The sequence below is a fragment of the Electrophorus electricus genome, chromosome 22 (assembly GCF_041902795.1).
Source record: "Electrophorus electricus isolate QZ-2024a chromosome 22, ASM4190279v1, whole genome shotgun sequence".
Classification (NCBI taxonomy): domain Eukaryota; kingdom Metazoa; phylum Chordata; class Actinopteri; order Gymnotiformes; family Gymnotidae; genus Electrophorus; species Electrophorus electricus.
In genome coordinates, this window is record NC_137518.1 from 6,024,191 (window position 1) to 6,047,250 (window position 23,060).

The 23,060-nt window shown below is 36.8% G+C and overlaps 3 protein-coding genes across 4 annotated transcripts in view; 1 reads left to right on the forward strand and 2 right to left on the reverse strand.

The window, feature by feature from the left end:
* Positions 1–23,060, forward strand: part of cenpp (centromere protein P) — a 56,062-nt gene that overhangs the window by 28,251 nt on the left and 4,751 nt on the right. The gene's annotated exons all lie outside the window — the stretch shown is intronic.
* aspn (asporin (LRR class 1)) lies at positions 2,732–9,162 on the reverse strand. Its single transcript, XM_027015254.3, has 9 exons — positions 9,146–9,162; positions 8,887–8,963; positions 6,643–6,910; positions 6,380–6,492; positions 5,745–5,958; positions 5,211–5,321; positions 4,404–4,497; positions 4,186–4,324; positions 2,732–4,078 (listed from the first exon to the last, which is right to left on the reverse strand). Exons 3-9 carry the CDS (start codon positions 6,872–6,874, stop codon positions 3,878–3,880), a joined length of 1,104 nt encoding a protein of 367 aa, XP_026871055.2. The 5' UTR covers positions 6,875–6,910; positions 8,887–8,963; positions 9,146–9,162; the 3' UTR covers positions 2,732–3,877.
* On the reverse strand, positions 12,292–21,069 carry ecm2 (extracellular matrix protein 2, female organ and adipocyte specific). Its single transcript, XM_027015252.3, has 10 exons — positions 20,893–21,069; positions 19,254–19,488; positions 18,219–18,407; positions 17,245–17,940; positions 16,709–16,824; positions 14,369–14,504; positions 13,719–13,876; positions 13,307–13,446; positions 12,814–13,140; positions 12,292–12,463 (listed from the first exon to the last, which is right to left on the reverse strand). The coding sequence occupies exons 2-10, from the start codon at positions 19,477–19,479 to the stop codon at positions 12,292–12,294; spliced, it is 2,160 nt and encodes a 719-aa protein (XP_026871053.2). The 5' UTR covers positions 19,480–19,488; positions 20,893–21,069.

The window sequence follows — 23,060 nt, forward strand, 5'->3', positions numbered from 1 at the left end:
TTTATTACACCAAGAAATAACCTACAACCTAATAAAGGTGTTTTATCTCTGAGAGGTAATATTCATAAATTGATAAGAATTTTATCAGAAGTGTGGAAAAGCTCTTCCAGTGAACCTTTGTGAGCTATTCAAAGCATAGAAAATTCAAGTATTGTACTTCTGACAATGGAGTCACTACATTAGCATATTCCACAGTTTGTTAAAAGAATGCAGGGGGAGGACAGTAATAGTAAACAGAAAATGGTTAATCAGAACAAGCTGGAGAGTTATGTTTTAAACCAGTTTTGTATGTAGAAAAAAAATAAATTGAAAGCCTTAAAACAAAGACCCAATGTTGAAATATTTGCAAAGTACTCAATGATTCACAGTGACCCCCTCCCTCTCTCTCTCTCTCTCTCTCTCTCTCTCTCTCTCTCTCTCTCTCTCTCTCTCTCTCTCTCTCTCTCTCTCTCTCTCTCTCTCTCTCTCTCTATCTATCTATCTATCTATATCTATCTATCTATATATATATATAAAACTCTTTTGTAAATCAGTTTTATTTTCTATTTTTATCTTACCATATATAGAAGAAAGAAATGTTTGTCAACATTTATAATTAAAACAATACCCTGCATCTGCATATTTGGTAGATTTGTGGATAGTTAGCCCAATTTTTTATGTCAAAAAGCAAGGTTTACTTTTGAGCAATGAAAAACCCCTACAGAGTAAATGTAGTGAGGTGGTGGTTTTAAATCATTTATTTACCTACAACTCCCTCAGGTGTGTCTGGCTGAAGGAGCTTAAATGTTCAAAACCTGTTGTGAGGGTTTGTTTTTTGTTTTTTGGTGGCGGGGGGTGGGGGTGCAGAGGCTGTCAGTGTGTGAGACGTGGCAGCAGGAGCCCACGCCAACCTGAAGATTTGTTCCATATGTTTCCTGAGCAGAGTTTTCTTTTGCTCTTGGTGTCCATCCCCCTGCCCGCCCCCTAAAAGTCTTTCCGCACTACTTATACTGGCCAGATTGAAGTGAAGAGAAGAAAACTGATGCATTGGAAACCTTTCTTGCAAACAATCAAATTGCGCACTCCTTGGCATAGAAAAAAATACTTTGGCACATAATGATTAACTATCAACAGTGTCTTAGATCTATTTGTGATACTGTAACTAAATTATTTCAACATGAAAGTTATATTAATGCATTTAAAGTGGAATACTACTTTAATGGGAGGGGGAAAAAACTTGTGCTAGCATGACATAGTAAATGCATGTACACTTCAAAACAAGTTCATACGCATAGTTCCCACCTACAAATGAGAACTTACAGAGTGCTAGAGTATCTAGCACATTTATGGACATTTTTTATGTAACATGCGCTAAACGCATTTTGGTAAATGTCATGTTTGGTAAAACACTTTCATTTGAGTCCTGTTGGCAAATGCTAAATAGTTTTCTTTATTGGAAATGTCTGGGATACTCATAGTGTATATACATTTTAAAGGAATATTTCTGTATTTTTCAGTTGACTCTCTCTAACAAATTCAAAACCACAACCTTCATAATGTAGCAATAAATGGATGTGACTAAGGAGACTATAGACTATAACTGTAGTTTTATTCAAATTTAAAACACTGAAGCAACAAAGTTCAAAGTAATACTGGTTACTTAACCTTTCATTACATTTTAGTGGTATACTTGCACAATCAGGCGGAACTGAGTTTACTTTGAGCTGAGTGGCAGTAGATTACAAGTAAATCATTCCCATAAATTGAAATTTTTCTATCTGGAAAAGTAGTCCTATCTATTAAAGGACAAATTGCACTGATTTATATCTTAATTTACAAATACTTCAGATTTCAGGAAAAATTTTGACTACCCCAGTTACTGACCCATTTGCTTCTATTATAAGTATAACAGGTTTTGCATTCTTTTTGAATTACATGTCAAATTTTTGTTGGTAATCAACCATGTGCTATGCAGCGCACAGAAATTAGGAGGAAAATGCTAGAATATTACTTTTAAGTAACAGATCAATAGTTACTTAAATAGTTATTTTTATTTAGACAATAATTAAGTACAATAATTGCAATGATGGTGTTCACCAATAACTCATTAAATCCGAACTAAAAATTCATTAATACCGACCTCAATGTGATGACATTTTGTTTCATTTTTTTTCCTTATCACTTCAGATTTAAATGTTTTCTTGCCGGTGGACACAGGACTTGATTAGACAGTATTTGATATGTTTACTGAAGGTGGGAATGCATCACTGGTTGTTCATCCAAGTCTAATTTTGATTATGAAATGATGGTTTGGTTTTAAATTTTGTAAGAAATCATCTGATTTAAGTAGCTTCTTCAGATAACATTTGACAGTAGAGGGTTGTTCACAGAAATTCATGATTCTAAATGTCTATGCTGCACCTGGGGCCCAAAGCGCTACACATTTTAGATAGCTCCTTTAACACACCTGATTCAACTCATCAGCTCATTAGCAGAATTAGCCATGTCAAACCAGGTACACACCTAAAATGTGCAGTGATCAGGGTCCCTAGAAACAGGGTTGAGAAGCACTACTGTAGAAACATTAAGAATAGCATTACTGTTGTATTGAACTATGCAGGGAGAACTGCCTCATGAGTAATGTCAAAACCTGACCCAAATGCTCCATCTACTGGTAAAATGTTTTTGTCTCTTAAGCTCCAAGAGTAAATTAAACACACACAGTACAATTTAGTATTTTAAACATTTATTTTTCTGGAGAATGGATGAATGAACGTAATCAGTTATGCCCATGCTTTGCAATAACCACTCCAAACAAAGTAATTTACATTTCCGGCTTGTAAAATACTCCTGAGTTATGCAAATTGGGGTGCAACAGTAAATCAGTTCTGAAGTAGGCTTTGATTCTGAAGACTATGATGTGGTTCTCTCAAGCCAGTGTGCAATGCATCAGCCAGTATAATTAAACTACATTATATGCAATAGAAACGTAAAAAAAAAAATAATAATGTTTTCTGGTGTTTTGGTCACTGTGAGTTAACTTTTGAAATACCACCATATATTCAGTATGTGGAAAGTCCTTTTGAAAGTCCACTTTCTCACCACCGTTATTGCAGATGATGAGCGTGGAACAGACGTGTTTAGTCTAGCAGTCGACTGAGGAGTTGCCAGGTCCCCTCCCCCCAACTAAATCGCGTGGTTAATCACACACTTACACCCCCACAACCATTTAGTTTTCATGGTCCCTATATCTGGCACTGAATACCTTTTTGTAGATGGCAGATGCACCTGCCATTTATTTACTGTTAATTTTCAGATTTACAATATGGTTCTTTCAACAAAGGTTTGCTGCTGTTGTGGCTGTAGTTCATTGCAATAGATACTGTTTATCATATACCTAACATGTGTTTAATGTACTTAACAATCACACAGATAAACTGGCCAGGTAAAATTTATTTTACAATGTCTGATTTCACAATTAATAAAATCTAAACCTGAACATCAAAAGATGTTGATGTTCCTCTTGTGATGGAACTATATTAGTTACTAACAACAGTGTTGGCCAAGAGATTCTGTATGAATGTGTAAATAGATCTCCTGAATCAGTGAACATAAACATTAATTGTAAAAGCATATATAGTGGAACCTAATTAAAATTTAAATGAGCATAATCAGATTTTAAAAATGAGAAATCCCTGTTTTATATCTTGGTATAGAATTTTTCATTGTTTACACAATACATTTTTCAAGTAAACTGCTTATTCACCAGCAGGTGGCGCACTGGATGTGCAGTGCAGCTTAACATACTGAGGATATGTGATCCCTGTTTAATTACAATTTAAAAATGCTGAATTTCTGCCCTCTGGTGGAAGAATATTCTGAATATAGTCAGTGAGGCTCACTTTTTTCTAAAATTGCCAAGCTGCACAGCTCTGTGGCCGGAGATGCAGCGGAAGGTGGGTGGTTGAATTTCCCAGTACTTCACTGGATTGGCAAATAGGCTGATGCCTGTATAGAGAGCCTTCTTGGCCTTGGCTCTCGTTGGGCAAAAGTCATTCACTCCCACACTGTTAATACTATTACCATGGAGGTACACCACCTAAGAATGAGCAATAAAAGATATGTTAATGAATAATTGACATGTAATGTGATGCATCTTTGTTTCATCATATGGAACCTTTACTTTAGAAGACTTGCTTTACTTACCTGTAAATACTTAAGTGTATTCAAACCCGGGGGAACCCTTTTCAGTCTGTTGTTATCCAGATGCATTTCTCTGATTTTGGGAATATTTGCCAAGCTCCCATTCTCCACAAACTTGATCTGGTTATAACCTAGTCCCAGCCTATAATGGATTTTAGGAAATTGCATGTTAATATATGTCTTTATGGCCATTTTCTATTACTTCATTCTGGAATATTTACCTCAGTAAATTTTTATATCGAATGAAGTCTTCCACTTCAACTTTGGCAATTGTATTATAATCCAGATGAAGTTCAGTGAGAGAGGAGGGAAGATCTATAAAGAAAAAAGTGTCATCCGAGTGTTGAGTAGTCCAGCATAGGTTTGTTTTCCCTCCACTAATACACCTGATTTAGTTTTTGAAGCGCTTATTTTTCAACAAAATATGTTTCTGAGCATTTAGTTTGAGCAGCCAAAATGTACAGATTACAGCTGTATTTAAAATATTAAAATCATTGCTTTCTGTAATTAATATTGTCAGTACATTGCTAAAAATGATTCATAGTTATTTGTCAGTTATTTGCAGTTGACTGTAGATAAGGATTTTTTTTGCACCAGCAATAAAAATTTCCATGACAGAATGTTGGACATTTATAGGATGTGCTGTTCTGTGGTGACCAAGAAATTTGTGAAACCATATATCATCTCTACTTAATGAGTAGTAATATATGAACATAAAGAAAGCAATGCCCAAAATATGCATGAGGGCAAATACTAAATGTGAGAATGCAGTTATGCCTCAACTATCCACATGTATTGAGTAGCATAATTCGTTAATAAACAAGTTGATCTAGTTTAACTTCATTGATCACAAAATCATTTGCAAATGTTAGATGTACATATTGAACTTTTTTTGGGGGGGGGGGGGTTGGACTTCCTTATAAACCCCACACCTTACAAATGTCCTGGTGTGTCAGAATCATGTCCTCCTCTGGCCAAGGTGGTCATGTTGGGCGCTTGTCATAAGTAGGTCATGTTAGAGACATTACCTTTAGGCACTTGTGTGAGCTTTGCTTCTGCAATTCTCAGGTAAAGGGTTGCCATATCATTGAATGCTCCTAGTTCAATCCCACTGTTGGCAATTGGATTCGCACTCATTTCTGGTGGGAGAAATGTTTGTAGTAACTGTATTTTCAAATAGGGCTCAAATTATTTCATTACTTGAAGGATTTACAGTAAAATATAATTCATTATACTTGAAAAAAAGTTTGCTTCTGTTAAGTTTTTACTAAATGTGTATTAACCTCATCTTGCAATTCACTTAAATTCATATTTTAAATCTTTAATTTTAGAATATTTCCAAGATAAAACTCTCCATGAACCTACCTAGTAATTGGACAGCAATGTAATCACTGTTTTTTGTTTACTTTGTCACGTGAAATTTTGTTCCCATATCGAAATAAATAAATTGTTAAAATTGTAAATATTTAGAATTACTAGTAATGGTAAATATTATTAGATTTGCTAATGGTTATATTACTTGTGGCATACATTTTTTTAACGGTACTGTGTAAAGGTCATACCTAGAACATGCAGAGATTGCATCCCTTTGAATGCTTCTTTTTGGATTTTGGTTATTTTATTGTCATGGAGTCTTAGTTCCAGAATATTCTTTGGCAGGCTTTCAGGTATTTGTGTTAGAAGGTTATATGACAAGTAGAGAAGCTGGAGTTTTTTTGTGTTTTTGAAAGCCTTCGGGTGAATCTTTGAGATTCGGTTGTTGACCAGAAACAGGGCCTGTTGAAAGAAATACAGAACGATTTTGAAGAGGCATTAATGCTGCACACTTTGCACAGACAGGTACTTCATAAATAGTTTTGAGAGTGGTGACATTAGCATAAAGTTAAAATACTGAAAATTAGCAATGTTATTGCTGTTTTCCAATGCTTAGTAAATCTGATCAGATCTTTTAGTATTCCCTCTAGGAATGCAAACATTGGGTGTTAGAAGTCATGCAAATAATAGCAAATGGCCACCAATCATAATAAAGTATTTGAAGAACATGCATGCTTTTAATACGTCCATTTATCAGTGTCATAAACTCTTGTATAATAAATGTCATATTATGCCCTTGTCATTGTTTGAACCTCATGTCTTCCCAAATAATTAGAAAAGCTTGCTTGGGAATACTCTTTTGAGTATGACTTATTCATCTTACATATAGATTATTTAGTCCTTTGAAGTCATTCTCCTTGATTTGAGTAATATCGTTGTTTTGGAGGTCAATCATTAATGTGTCCACTGGAATGTCACTTGGCACTGATGTCAAACCTGTTGCGGGATATACGCACACATACATGCATGCATGCATACATACATACATACATACATACATACATACAAAGGGAATTACCATACCATAAAACCTTATATAAAGGGGTGCTACTATCGTTACTAACAAGGCAAACAAAAAGGTATTACCTAGATCTGAACACTGAACTACCCTTCGGGAACACTGGCAACCAAAGGGACAGTCTGAAATAAAGTTGTCTTTAAAGTTATAAACATAGTCATCATTGTCGTCGTTGTCATCGTCATCATCCCTGTCTTGTTGCATGATGTCATGGATCTTCATCAGTTCCATGATGTTTATTGGCTTGTATGGTTTTGCATGGCACAGCAACAGTACGAGGAACAACAAAAGTACTCTCATTGCAAAGGTTTTAGTGACTTATTAGATGGCCAAGACCTGAAAATGGAAATGGTATACTCATTAATGAAGATTATTCTACTGCCTTCATTATATGACATTGTTTCATTATGTTTTGATAAAATACAGGTTGTGCACGCTGGTAAAGTAACCATTCCTAACCATCTTGGTCAACCATGTATATCCGCATTGGTGAAATGGGAAGGGAGAGCATCACAGATGCAGCTCCTTCAAATATCTGTAAATATAGGTGGTTGATTTGTTTTGGGGGTGTTTTTTCCCCATTTTCAGATTTTAAGATTATTATGACTGCTAGATACTTTTCTGCTCAAAACAATAGGCTGTTATGCACACAAGCTTTTTAGTAGGCTGAATAATTGTGTGGGGGGGGAGGAAGGAAGGGAGGGAGAGAGAGAGAAAGAGAGAGAGAGAGAGAAAGAAAGGGAGAGAATGGTAAGCATTCTTATTTTGTACATATTTCACCAAGTCTGACAGCATCATATAGCTGCAGTGACTATTTGTAATTATATATGTTTTTATGGTTGGTACATTTAACAGGGAAAAAGATGACCAAAAGTAATAGGCAGTTATGCACCTGTAACAGTAAAAGCGCCTATAATGTCATTAGTTCACACCATTAAGTAGTGCTTATCTACTTCCGTAACTTTCACACCCTAATATAATTGAACATTTGATCATCTACATCTGTAAGAATGAAAAGGGCACTTGTTAACAATTCCTATATCATAGGCATCCTGTCCATGCCACTGAAACATACCCATGCCACTGAAATGGGCCATGTCTCTTGACATAGCTGTAGTATGTAAATTGTGACTTCCAAAATAATAATAATATCAGTTACTCATAAAGGCTGGCCATGTACAGGACTACATTTTAATGTAATCCTATGTTAGGTTAGACTGAATCTTAGGTTGAAGTGCGCTCTTCAGTTCTTTGGACTGTGGCTTTTCATGTGAAGCTGGTTTTTAAATCAGGTGATGTGAGTGGAGAAATATTCCTACAGCAGGATGTTAGGGAGCAGGACACCGATGCCCACTCCTCAAAGACGCCCATGTCCGCTTTACTCCTACTTAGTATCATGAAGCAAAATGGTGGACAATGGTTGCTTTTGTTCAGCCCCTTCAGGATCCCTGCTTCCTAACTCGTCTTAGCTAATCATAGCCAATAAAGATGATTGATGTTATGAGAATGATTGATTGATTTTCTGTAGACTATCTACAATCATTCAGTTATTCATAATGAGTTACACACCATCCTGAATTTCAGTTTTGGCAGCAATGATGCCACATATGTTACTGTATCATGCAGTGCTATATCCGCATTGGACTTATGTTCTGCTACTGCTAATCTTGTCAATTTTTAGACTTTAAGGTATGAATAGTTCTGCTACTTCTGTTCTGCTACTAATGACTGCTATTCTTGTCAATTTTCAGATTTTAAGCTCTGAATTGTCAATAGTTATTATAAAAGTAGTGTTTATATATTTTTTAATTGACCTATAGGCAATGGAGGTGAATGTTGGAAATGTGTAAAAGTGAAAAAATCATATGTTTTGTATAAAAACATATATAAAGCACTAAGGTGTACAATGAAAGTTGCTTAAAAACGTTTGTTCTTCTCGTTCTCTGCTGCAGCTCAGCCTTAGATTTCGTACAATGTTTGACCATGTAATGAATTTGTGAACATTTTTAGCATCTTCATAAGAGTGCCTTTACTAACTGACAAGTAAAGCATAAATAGGCATGTTCTCAGTAATTACTTAATTTAGGAGAAGTAGATTACAGAATTATTTATAGTTGTTTATTGAAACAATTTATCCCTCATAAAAAAACGATGCAACACAGTCAGGAAGGTAAAACCTCAAAATGGATTAATTCAGGAAACATACAACAGTTAGTGTTTTCAGCCTTATAAGATATAGCCTATTTTCAGCTCAATATGAAATGATCAAATGAAAATAAATGTATTTATGTATTCTGTAAAAGATACCATACCTGAGAAGTGTGAGTTATCCTTATTTAGCTCCAGAAAACGTCCAGTGATGACATAAATACACTTGTCAGGAGTTGAGCTGCAGATCACAAGATATTGTACAAAATTTCAAAAAGAAAATAAAGATTTGCTCTTCAGAGAGTGAAATCCCTGTCCAGACATGAAATAACAATGACAGTATGAGGAGCTGTGTGTGAATAAAACCTCACACTGATCACAGCATCAGTGAACTCCTAACTACTGCTGAAAACACATAGTTACCGGTCATATGTTTCTCATCACTGCTTGAATCCTGGCCAAAATTGTAAGCTTATATGTTCAATGGTTAGTCCTTATAAAGGTTCTCAGGGTAGGTACTTGCGCTTTTACGCTATGAGGGGGTGGCTTCTTGCCATTTTAAATTTTATGCATTTGCAGCTTGAGGAATATTAAATTTGTGAGGGTATGTTTCTACATGGTGGTTTTTTTTTGTGCTTATTTAAAGGAGCCATTTAAATCCAATGCTTTTTGAACTTTTTGTTCATTGTTTTGAGAGATCGCTTTACTCTTTAGTTTCATCGCATTTTACTTTAAGCTGTGCATATGCTCATTAGTCATTCAAAAAGTACACAAATCTTTGATTTTGTGAAAATATGACTAACAACCTTGTACAGTATTATTTTCTTATGTAAGTATTATACATGATCAGGAAGAGCAAATTAACATTCACTCAGTTAAACATAAGTTTTGAAGTGGCAGTAAGACCTAAAAGTCAGTTTAAATAAATGCCAGAATCAGGAATGACTAGAGTCTTGTGCATTTCTTAATGTTGTACAACAGTTTTCCAAGCCATACATAACAATGTGCTTGCAGCAGCACAAAATTTTGCTTAGGGCTATGTTTATGGCATACTTGGTGCTGCCAAATATGTGTAGGTTTGGCAGTGAACTTGTATATGATGGAAGACCTTTCCTATTAAGGTTTCACTGCATTTTCCTCTTAGCCTCAATAGACACTGTTCTCAAACTGGTATACCAGTTTATAAATTAAAACAAAATTGTTAATAGTACATACTATTACTACTTCCAAAATTATTCTTCTGCAAACATATGAGTTGTGGGGGATACCGGTTATACCATAGTTTCTAAGAGCAGTAGTCCCTTATCCATTGTCATCTTCAAACAAATAACTTTTTCCAGACATTATTTATACATTTTTAAAAAATAGTCCTGATCAATTCCCAACCTTATGTGTAAGTCTTATTTGTCGTATGCTCCCAACTTGTGATGCTAAGGATGCTAAGGCATGCTTCCTTTAAGTCATGTAAAGCCACATCTTGTTTACACTTGGAGGAGAGCTCTAACTGCCCAGTTCTGTAAATGTGACCTAAAGGATGCCTGTGATTGGCTAATGTTGGTTTAATCAGTAAGGGAGAGAGAACAAGGCCATACTTCCCACCGAGGGAACAGGTTCAGTTATACTCTCTTGTACTTTCTTCCATAAATAACAAAGGTGCAAGAGAGCTTAAGTTACATCTCTTGTTGCTAGAACATAACCTTACACGGTAGCACCTGTAGGCAGCTTGATTCATAACTTGTAGCTTCTGAGAAGGGATTTTGGCAGTGGCTTGTGATTGTCTGATTATGACTCATCATAGAAGATTTGATAGTAGAGAGCCTGGCTATAACATAACAGGTCATATCTTTGATGCCAGCTGATGGTTACTGCTATTGTGCGTTAACTTCAAGTTGTTAGATAGGCATGTAGTTAACTGGTTAGTGTTAATTGTTTTGGACAGAAATGTCAGCTAAATGTCAATGTGAATATTTGGAGAAATGTATGAGGTAAAAATACATTTTAGCTGATAGTACTTTAAGCTGTCAAATTGTCGAACTTGCATAGTGGCATATTGGTAGACAGCTATATAAGATCTTATAAAGAAAACAGCATTATATTATTTGACAAAGACAGTACTATTTGTATGTACCACTTATACTTCCATCTTAGTCATTGAAAATAAATGGAAATGTTAAATGTTCGCGTTTATATGAGCATGCCATATTTACAGCTAGTCATATTTAGCTGACTAAATGATTGAGGTAAAATTGCTTTTAACTTACAGATGGTTACAAAGACATTTTGGATTTCCAGTGGAATGCTTTTCCACTAGTCTAAGCTTACTTATTTAACTTTCCTCATTTTATTTAGCATCAGTAAACATGACATATGTTAAAAACATATGTTTTCACTATGTGATAAATGATTTAAAATGTACAAATACCATTTGCATCTTTTATCTCACAGTGACAGTGATGGTGTAATGTTTTCAATTGAAGTAAATGAGGATTTCAAGATTCTTCCATCAATAAGTTGCTAAATCCATAATGTAGCTAGAGAATATTTAGCTCCTTGGAAAGGAAAGAAGTAAGGCATGCCTAAGCCTTAAGGGCTTGTTACACTTGAGAAATATGCCTGGAGAATTCATTTCATTTGCATTTTAAAAGTGTTAACGATTTTAACCCTTTGTCTTAATTACATCATCTCTTGATCTCAGCGCAGTTGCCTCTTATACAGTGTTTTCCATATAGACCCCACACACCATTTGGTCATTTGGTGTCCCGACACCCAGAATGATGAATGCAGTTGCAGTAGACGCTAATTTTAACACTATATGTAAATTGAAAGATGCATCATTTTACAGTTTTGTTTTTATTAAATACAGATATTCTATCTGGTTCTGAGCCAGCCAAGTAAAGTGGCCAGTCTGAAATTCAGTGACTGTCTATGTTCAAATCAAACATTTGCTGTTAAATGTATTTAAAAATTTGCATTTCTAGTCTGGAGCCCCTGTTTTATGAATGTTAAACTATATGAACCTATTGACACATCTCTTTCAGTCAGTAGTAACCATCTGTTGGTGTGTTCTTAGTAGAATGGTACAGTAAGGTAAATGAATATAAATCATTAAATTATCAAAGATGATAAAATCTGTAATCCTCAACATTTTTGCCTTTGCTTTTGAAATAGTTAAAATAAGACACATACACCTTAAAAAAAGAATACTGATGTTAACAAAACCTATCCCAACATTCACTAAAGTCTTGGATATACAGTTTTTCCCTCACAGATGCATTGAAAAGTTAAATATATTCCTTTAGAAATATATAGAAACACGGTACAAATAACCACATGCATCTTTAGATTAAACTAGCAAGTACCTCTGGGCTAATAAATGGAGTATTCTTTGTAATACTTTGTTTAGCAGTGATCCCAATCTAAAATATTTATGCATACAGATAAAAAATGAGAAATGTCTATTACATTATTATCCTGAAGCATTTTCTTGAGCCTAACTGGTATAATGATTTTCACATACACAATTGCACATGGAATGTTATTTCACAAGATTAGAGAACCTGAAAATAGACTCATTTTTTAAATCTTTGAGGCTTCAAAATTATGCTGGAATAGGACCTAACACAAGAGAAGGCAGTTGGAGGAATTTTCTGAGGGTCAATGAGATTGTTTTCAAGGCGCAGGGCTACTAGGTGTAAATCTTCATCATTCAAGGGGTCACAGATATTGTCTTCTCCAATGTGCCTGTTCAATGAAATTTAAAGACATTAGAGTCTGTCAGTACTATAAAATAATATATCAGTATGATCCTAATAGATCACTATTTTAAAAGTACGCTGCAGTAAGATGTGCATGCATTGAATTTAGGCTGAACAGAGTAGAATGATACTTGCAAGCTTAATTTAGGCATTGTAAGCTAGTATTGGCTTATGAAGTACTTTTGAACAACTTGGAAAATTGATTGTGTGCTTTAGAAAGTACTGAAAGATCCTGCTTAAAAATATGTTCTTTAAAAATTGTTCTATTTTACTTTGTTACACCATTACCCTATCCAGTATGTGAATGCTGAAAGAAAGGGCTAAAATGAATTTTACCTTATGTTGTTGTTGTTTAGTCGGAGAAAATGCAATGATGTCATTTCATTGATACCAGTGGGAACACTAGTCAGTTGGTTGTGGTCCAGGCATAGCTCTGTCATAGTTAGAAATGTTCCAAAGAAGGACTCTGGTTCGACACCGTCACCATCCAGCTTGTTGTAGGACAGGTATAGATACTCAAGACCAGGCTCCATATGTGCAAATACATATCCTGGAATACGTTCAATCTGATTGCCAACCAACACCAGGTGAACCAAGGACTTTGGCAGGAAGGATGGAACCAAATGGAGTTTGTTGTATGAAAGATCTATTGATTCCAGGGTCCTATTAAAGCATTTTACACAAAGACAAATATGGGTATTTTGGAAATTAAAATTATGTTTCCAAAATGACAAGGTGGTATGGTGCAATTATCTAGACTTCAAAACTTATTTTTCTTTTCTATTGCATAATATGCTGTTTGTTGCATTATTACTTCAGCACCACATACCTATGATTGAGCCAAGCTAAGGGTGCAATCCGCGATTCATCAATTTTATTGTGACGCAGCACAATCACATTGATGTTGGTGCTTTGATTCAAAGCTCCCTCAGATATTTCCTCAATTAAATTATTTTCAAGGTGTAACTCCTGAAAAACAGTAGAATTGTATGTAAATTTACTGATTTTTAGCAAGCATCTGATTGTGCAGTAACATTAGTCTTTACTGCTGTAAAGGGGAAGAGGCTGTGCTGCAGTAAGGTAATAATTTTGGTAATCATAAATTACTGAGTTGTTTTTTCTCACGAAGTAAAACAAATACTGGTGTATAATTCAAACATTAAAATGATCTAGTCAGCATTTCCTTTTGATTGAAGACAATAAAAACTGAATTGTCTCTGTGCATAATCTGACCCGAGTACCTGCAGAGATGGTGGTAGACCTTGAGGAATCATGCGGAAGTGGTTTCTGCCCAGCCGCAAATAGGTGAGCTGGTTCAGTGGTATGAAGGCTTTGGGGTTTACATTTCCTTCACTGAGTAGGTTTCCCTCCATTTCCAAGGTAACAAGACTGTTGAGACCTGCCATAAATTATGGGAATAGTTTTATACAGCATTCTGGTAGGACAGGGTTTTATTACACATGTTCAGTAAGCATTAAATTGGTGCCTTCAGTTGTTATTGTTGTTTATTTGTGAAATGCTATATTTTAAAGTTACAGATTGAGCAAAAATGACCTCTTTACAGACTTCTGGTTTTAGGTTCAGGAAGCTTGGAGCCAATGAAGTAATCCCATTTGTTGGATGTCAACATTAAAATTAAACTATTAGTCCTACTGTTTGTTGCTACATTTGCAGTATATTCAAGTTTTTAAAAGCATTTCACAATCAAAACATTATGCTCTGAGAAAGTCTGTAGATGTTTTTGTACTGTGTGTATCCAAGCAATTGACAAAGACCATAACATTTTAGATTACCCTCAGTGCAGGAAAAAAAATTAATTGAGTAGCTCAAGAGAATTATTATTATTATTTTTTTAATCATTCAGATTGGACCACAGGTATAGATGATTTACCTTCAAAGCTGTTTTCTTCAATTTCATGAATGTTGTTTTCATTGATCTTTAATTCTAGTAGGGTACCTGGAATCCCTTGGGGAATCTCTTCTAGCAAATTTCCATCCATGTACATTCGGGTTAAGAATTTAAGGTTCTGTGAAATAAAACACACACTTACAGTTCACTATTTACATAAAAATAGATAACGAATAAATCACATTGTCAAACAATGGGTGTGTTTCTGGCGGTGCTTTGGTAGGTTTGGGTAGTAGTAATGAGCCATTTCCTTTTTGGCTTTCACTTTTCTTTCTTTGTATCATGGCATTTTATAGAAGTACTATACTAGTGACACTTGAATTGAGCTGAATAGCATGCCTAGTGATATTTCTCTTGATAATGTGCCATGGAATTTTGTTTTCATTAAACATGTCCGCTCAAGCAAAAAAGAGGGGAAAGGTTGTAACATTCATATACGTATGTGTAAATTGGTCTGAGTGCTGGTGTCAAGCTGGTCTTGCATAAGCAAATGTGTATACAGAAAAGTGGCTTTTGGTCATTAGATTTTTACAAGATTTGAAAATATCATTAGAGTACTTGCATAATGCCACCTTTCTGATAAAGGGAGCGAAGTATCCTACATGGGAATTACTTCAACAGACCTTTCACTGCTGTGACATGGGGCCTGCCCCCATATATACGCATCACTGCAGGTCACCTGAACAGCATTCTAGGGCACACTTCTTTCCTACGCATGCATGCACCCAATCACTTCAATCGTACAACCAGACAGATGTTGTTGGGATGAAATGAATTTACTCTTAAGGGATAGCCCAGGACATGAAAAGCTGTCAGTGTAATGGTGAAAAGAACATATCAGAGGCAGCCTCCATTCTGCAGGAGTATGAAAGACCACAACCTCTAAAGCAGTCCAGTGAGAGAGTGCTGACCCACAGTGGTTCTGCGATACCCTACATGACAGGCCAGCCAACAGATACACATCAACAGTGGAGAGAGCTTTTTACAGAATGTTCTCCAGGAAACATATAGTATCCAGAATGGAACACAGAAAGAGAACGAGTGCTCTGTGTCTGCACCATGTCTAAAAAATTAGGCAACTTGGACCACCTCAGGAGAGACTTCAGCAAAACCCAAATTTAGCCTTTCACAGGCCAGTCACAGACGACCAAATGGTCTGGGTTGGGGCAAAACATATCCACAGACTCCCAGGCTCATATAAAGCCACTTGAAGGAGAAAGAATTCTCCAAAGGGAGCACATGTTGTTCTTGATATTTCTGAAAGCAGCTCCGATTGTATTGTCTAGTCTGACCAGGAAATGACAGCCATGAAGGAGTGGCACTTCTAGCAGCTTTATGTAATTCAGAGCCCGAAGTGTCCACTTGCCACTGGTTGTCATGCCCTCATTAACTGCGGTCCAGGTTGTGCACTGTTGTCACCATTATCCTGGAGGAACAAAGTGAGTTTTCACCAACATCTGAAGTTGCACAGGGGTGCGAATACTTAAAGGAGATCATCTTGCCACAAGCTGTCAGACAAGGGCAGCGAGAACATCTTATGCAAAGCCTAAGCAGTGAGCCTTATTACTACAATGTTGTGTGCTAGGATGAGGCCACCCTAGCTGCAAGACTTGGATCGGGATGGATCTTTACACAGCACAAAGTGTAGAAAGCTATACCTTGATGTGGTTACTGGGTAGCTGGCTAGCTCGCCTTGACACACTAACTAGGGGACGGGTTGGAAACTAGCTTACTATGATGCAGTAGCTATCAGATGAGCAGCAGGGTTACCTCATCATGATGTGTTAATTAGTAGAGGTGGTTATCAGCTCGCTTTGACATGCTTGCTATGCAGTCGGTAGCATGGAGTTGGTGCGTAAGCAGAGGCTATTACACATTTAGCTGGGAGAATAGCCACCTACTTGCCTTACTGGCAGAGGTGCGGCAGCAGAGGAGATTCTGGCACCAACCAATTCTGAAGACACCTTATACCCAGTCAGAAAAGCTGCCATACTGCATTCATCAATGAGAGCATCTGAAGGTTTATCTGAAGGTGCACAGTTTAAGAGGCAGTACAGTCTGAAAGCTGAGGTAAACAGTCTTCACATGAAACGGAATGTCGTTCAGGTGTACCGCATCAGTAGCTATGGAGGCATGGTGACCCGTGTAGCAGCACTGACAAATCTGTTTAAAGTTTAATGTTTTCTGTCTTCCACAGTCACACCTGAGGCGTGCTCAGAGTGGGATATGATATAAAAGCTTAAAAAGATTGTTTATAGTTAACAGGTACTCAACGTCATGCATTGTTGATCACAGCCTTGATCACAGAAAAGTAGTCCTTACTTTGAATGCTTGTGGGTCAATTCCAGATGAAGAGATCTTATTTTTTCCTAAATCTACCCACTCCAGATTGAGTATGCCATTAAATGCTCCAGCTGGAATAGTAGTGATTGCATTTCCTGTGGATTCACAACATTTGGCATATTAAGTCAATCATCATAAAAGAAAATACTGTATTGTATGTTGCCCAATTCACTGATTTAGAAATTATATTGGCCAACACCATATTGACCAAAGACTGATACCAGAGTCCAGTAGTTAGTATATTAATTTTGTTAATTATCTGTCATATTTTTTTTAATTATTTCAATGCAGTAATTTTTTTAAACTCAGAAGCTGCATAAATTATAATTAGTAGTATTGCAATTAATATCCTTTATTTTATGTAGCTCTTATAATTTGTGGTAATGAGCATAAGTAATCTTAAGTATTTTTCTGGGGTTACATTCATCGTGTAACAAAGCATTTCTTCCCCTACTGTTATGCTTTCTCACAGTTATGTTTGTTCTGTGTTTATTTAGCAATATTAGCTGCATTACCCTTTAAATTGAGGGACTTGAGCTCAGGAATGGAAAGAGGAGGAATGCTAGTAAGTTTGGCATTCTCACAGGAGACAATGACATCAGAGATTGTGCACCCTTGAGGCAGGGTGTAGCTAATCCTCTCAGACTCTCTGCCTTCCTCCTCCTCCTCCTCCTCCTCCTCCTCAGTAGCCTGACTGGGCCCAGGCGGGGTCGGCAGTGGTGGTATGTCTGCAGGGGCAGACGCTTGTGGTTGCATTTGGAAAACATCACCTCTCAACCATACCACCTGCTCTCTTTCCTCTTCCTCATCATGATCCACTGCCCTCAGTCTCTGCTGGGCTTTTGCAGCTGCCTCCTCAAGAGCTTTGAGCATCTCTCTCTGTTCAATCTCCAGTCTCTGCAGCCGCTCTTCCTCGGCTCTCCAGTGTTCCTCTGTCCTCTTCCTCTTCTCCTCTGCAGCGGCCCTCTCCTCTGCTTCCTCTTGTAGCCTCCTCAGTTCCTTGTCTTTGTACCGCTCTTGCTCCTCCAGCTGTTTCCTCTGTCTTTCCTTCTCTTTGTTCTGCTTCTTTCTCCTCTTGCGTTCAGCGTTCTTGTATTTCCCTGTCTGTCGTCTCTCGCCAGTCTGTGCAGGGAGGTGCGGAATACCAGCATCAGGGACACTTGGATCATCAGGAACAGGGGAGTCGCCAGAGATTTCAGAGACATCATGAACTGTGATAGTGATAGAAAGACATTTATAGTTAGCATAAAATCAGGGGGAGAAAACAAAGAACCAGAGAAAGAAAATATAGAACGTGGAAACATCATCATAAGCAGAAACTGGACATAGTTCAAAAGCATTTATAAAAGAAACGTGTGCGAATGGTTTTTGTTTTTGTTTTGTTTTTTTAACACACTTTTTAATTTGTTTTCTCAATTAGTATGATGAAATAAATCTAAATATTTAGTTCAAATTGGGATCTTGAGTGTAGATCATACATGCTAGATACCTGAGTCAATGCAAATTCGGCAACACTCTCCAACAGGTTGAAATTTGATTTGGCAATGTAGAACAGGGCACTGTGTTTCATCACATACCACCTCCCCTCTGGAGCATAAGCAGGTGACACAGGGCTTTGGTGACCACACGGTTTTATCAAACATGGTAATACCCTGAAATACACAATGTCCTATATTCCCTGGGGAAAAATATTCAATTGGTTAAATGACTTTTTTTTCTAAATAAACGCATAAGCAAAAAAGTACTGTTCAACAATAGAAAGAATATGCATGTCAATTAATTAAGCTCAATATGCTATGATCCCTTTTTCTTCTCATTGTTTTGTGTTTATAACCAAATACTTTAGCTATCAAGAAACCTTTTCATTAGCTTTGAAAGACAAAGTATGAGATCGTACACTTGATATTGTGGAGTAAATGAACTGTGTTGGTATTGACCAAGATTGCAGTGCAACAATGTAGCTGCCCAACATAGACATGTAGCCAGTAATTATGTGGACAGTGTTACCTACCACTATGGGCAGTATGGTCATGTAAACCACTTTTAAAGCTTTAAACCTAAAACTTAAAACTTAAAAAAAATGCCACAAGTCCTTAAGAGTTGAAACCAAAAGCCTGACCCTAAATCTAAAGTTTAGAATCACAATAAGACTTCACACTGTTGTTAGGTTTTCTATTCTCAGCTATTTAAAATGGAGTTCTTTATAAACAAGACAAAAACATGTCCTTCATATGTGGTCAGGTTTTGATTTATCTGCTATGCTACATTTATTGTGCTGATTCTGCAGTCTTAAGAGTAAGTAAACCCCACTTAACTCTGTAAGAATTAACTCATGAACTGTTTGCCTCAGTGATTTTGCTTAAACAAAGACAATGCTAAATAAATATTGCTATAAATAAAAATCCATTAGAGTTGATCTGCTAAGCTTGAGCATTGATCATAGTTCTTACTCTGTTCATTATGAGCTGGGTCAGACACAGAGACAGAGAAACCTATGATTGTGCTCTCTTAAGTATGCACTAACCTGGAATAACATTGTAGTTAGGTTTAGGCTCCTGGATGGCTTTGTAAGACTCAATAAACACTGATGCTCCATTATATCCACCATTTATTGGCACCCTGCCTCGGTGCTCCGTTCTCCTCCCTTTCCTTCTGCCTTGAGCCAGGGGACGACCAACACTCTGATCTTTGGTATTGCCATAGCTTAGGCAGCAGAAAAATGAGACTGCGAGTAAGAGCCGTAGTCTCATGACGGAAGTCTGTAGAATGGAACAAAGAGGGATCTTAGGCCTCATTGTCCTTAATATACCCCTTTTAATACATAGTTTCCATATACGCACACACACTTCTGTAATAACAAGTCTAACAATAAATGGCAAGTTTCAAGCATTGCAGTGGCATTTCTTAAGTGAATCCAACTGTTGAGTCAGACAGCTCAGTGAATATAGTGCCCTATGGCATCTCGTAGTAAAACTATTATTTAGATGTGTGGTAGGTACCAATTACAAGTTTAAGTATTGTGTTTGTGCTTAATAATCATGACACACAGAATTTGGACACAGACAGTCCTTGAAATGCTGCTAATTGACAAAAAGCTGTGCAGTACTCCTTTTTAGGCATATTGAAATTATTTGTTTCAGAGCACTGCAATAGCAAATCAGATTACAAGTTTCTATGTGTACAAAATGATGAGGCTTGTGTTTAGCACCATAAGAGAACAGAACTGACAGTATTACAAGAATACAGATACAACAAAGACATATCAGGTATTTTTAGCTTGCCAACATGAAAAGCTGTTTCTCCCCACATAAACAAGCAAAGCATAAGGAGAGTGTTGCAAAACAATTTTGCAGTTTAAGACCTAACAGCAAAATAACCTCTTATACTGTGAGTGACTATAAACAGTGCTGAAACATGGCGGAATGTGATCAGGGCAGGAAGCGCAGACATGCAACGGCAGGGGGAAGTCTCTCTTCCCCACCCCCTCACCAGTGTCAGCACAGTGGACTCAAGCCTGGGGCAAAGCGTCATGTGGTTAGCATTAAATCAAATGTGGCTCTGCGGCAAGGAAGAAAGAAAACAGAAAAGCGAAGAGGAAAATGGGGAAAAACCAAGGAAAGTGTTTTAATTAACAAGCTCCTTGGGCTGACAGGGCTCAGATGGAAAGAAACTTCAGGAAGCACCAATGAAGTAAGGGAGACCAAGATGAAAATCAGCCATGACCAACGACATCCCCACATGGACGTTCGTATGTGTTTCCAAGAATGCAGTAAAAAAAAAAAAAAGGGCCATCTACAGTAAGGTTTTGCGTTACCCTGACTGTAAAAAATAAAAGTTATCAGACGCCTCCGTGCGGCACAGAAAAATTTAGTGGTTGTATTTTTCCATAGTGCTGGATTTAAAATTGACTTTACTCTAAAACCTAACCATCAATTGTTGTGCATGTTTTTTATTTCTATAAATAAAGCAAACAGTGTTTTTATTTAGTCAAAAAGTGTAAGAAGCCCAAAACAGCATCCAGAAGGCGGTATTTAAAACCCATGCTGATAATGACATGCATGTTGTGAAGGGAAAAAAAATACAGTTCCATAAGTGGTTTACAGTTTTATTCAGAGTGAGAACTAGATGAGAGCAGAAATGAGCGAGAGTCATTTGTACATTACCAGTGGTTTGCAGGGAGTTTTGCGAGGCCAGATATTTCCACCCTTTCCCAGGCCGCGTGAGGTTTGCCAGCAGTGCTAGGACAGTATGCGTGTGCTCAGTTGCTGAGCTAAATGTTTAAAACAGACGGGGCTGCACTTGTAGAGAAGCCAGGGCTTGCTTATGCAGCTTCTTCAGTATCTAAAAGTTAGTCAGAGGGTCAGGTACAAGATACTTCCTCTTTTGGGAAAAAGAGGTTGGTGATTTTCTCTGACCTAATTACTAGGCTTGAGGTGCTCTTGAAAAAATATGTGCCCTATGGCTTGTCATTAACCCTTAAGTTAAAACAACCCTTTAGTGTTGAAAATGAGATGTAAATGTACATGTCCGGCATTCACTCAGAGCTAGAGGCACTGTATGTTTTGATGGGACCTAAACTGTAGGGTGCCCTAACCGGTGAATTTTCAGTCTGCACTGCAAGATGCTCTTGGCTAATGATGCTTTTGTCCAGCCCAGTCTCCCGTTTCATGGGTGGTTACAAGTATAAGCAGCCAGTCTTCAGTTTCCAGGCTGTCCAAGTAGACTCCAGTAAAAAAAAAATGGGGTAGGGTCATGTCTGGTCCATAAGTATTTCTTTGTATTTGTTCACTTGCATGGTAAATTAAGGATTTTCATCTCTCTTTTCCCCCTTCTATATTATATTACCACCCAGATTGGCTCATTCTAATGTGCTCCTCCAAAACATATACTGCACAGAACAATTTGATTAGTCATTACACTTTTCATGTCTATTGGAACATTGTTGTTTTAATAACCTTTTTTGAATGTGCTTTTAATATGAATATTTTAAGATTACCACATATTTGCATACTAAGAAACCTGATCTAACGGAATCTGAATCGATTAGACATAATTTCAGTGGACAGCGATAGTGTTTCTGCCTTTGATGAGAAGTGCTTTTGAATTATTACATGATCTAGAGCCATTTTCATGCATTTTCTGTAATCATTTACACTTTTATATCTGTGTCATATTTTTTCACAATTGAATCTCTCAGGATACTTTGTAATGAACCATGACATTTGCTGAGCCATTATATGAAAAAGGTGTACCACAATACCTGTGTACACATCCTTAGAACTTTTTTTGCACATTATATTATAGGATTTTATATATAGGATCTAAGAAAAAATATGGAAAATCCAACCACCACAAAAATTACTTAATTAAATATTTGATAAAAACTATTAAATTAAAAACTAAACAGCAAAACTAATTCTCATTTTATAAGCTATTTTTACATCATTAATGAGAAAAGTAGTAAAACTGAACCCTGTGCTGAGCTGGATTAATTGCCCATCACCCTTGTTGACTATTGGTAGCCTTGGAAACTTCTCAGGACTTAGACTATGTAGATGGAAACTTCAGCTCTTGATTTGACTTCTGAGAAATATGTTTGGAAATGGAAGTGTAGAGCTGTTTATTTTCAGGTGAAGGTTGGAAACCTGTTACTCAACTAACAGCTATGCACAGCTGCTGCTCTTCCCATCTATGGTACAGTAGTGTCATAATCAAACACCATGTTTTGCTAACTCGTGAATCACTTTCTTTGCATTGTTTTATGTAAGCGGTTTTATGCAAGTCTTTCAGACTTTACCTTTAAGATGCAACCTTTTAAAACGGCTGCACTGAACTTTTTTTGTCTGTCATCTCTAGTAGTTTGTCATCAACATGATAGATACATTTCATTGTTTCCCAAGTTCCCAGGCACAAAACCACAAACCATATAACTGTAAGATCCATATGCAAGAATAAATATAACTTTCACAGCATTCCGTCTACTGATAAACTAGTGAAGTCTGTATTTACTTATGTCGAGATGTCTTTTTCCACTGTGGTAGTGCACAGTTTGGTATTGATACTGGTTTCCTTGATTCCCTTTATGGATGTGTTTATTTTGTATTTCTTTCTTTTTTTTCTTTCCACTTTATGGAAGATTTAACATTACGCCAGAAAGCTGAAGTACTCTGTTGTGGCATGTCTGGAGTCAGCGGTTTTAGAGAAGGAGTTGTATTTCTTTCCTTGAATTCAGCAGGGTACCTCAGCAATTCTGCAATTTGAAGCACCCAATAAGGATTCAAAGTGCACAGTTTAGTTTCAACAAATTCTGCTCTAAAAACTTGCACAAAAA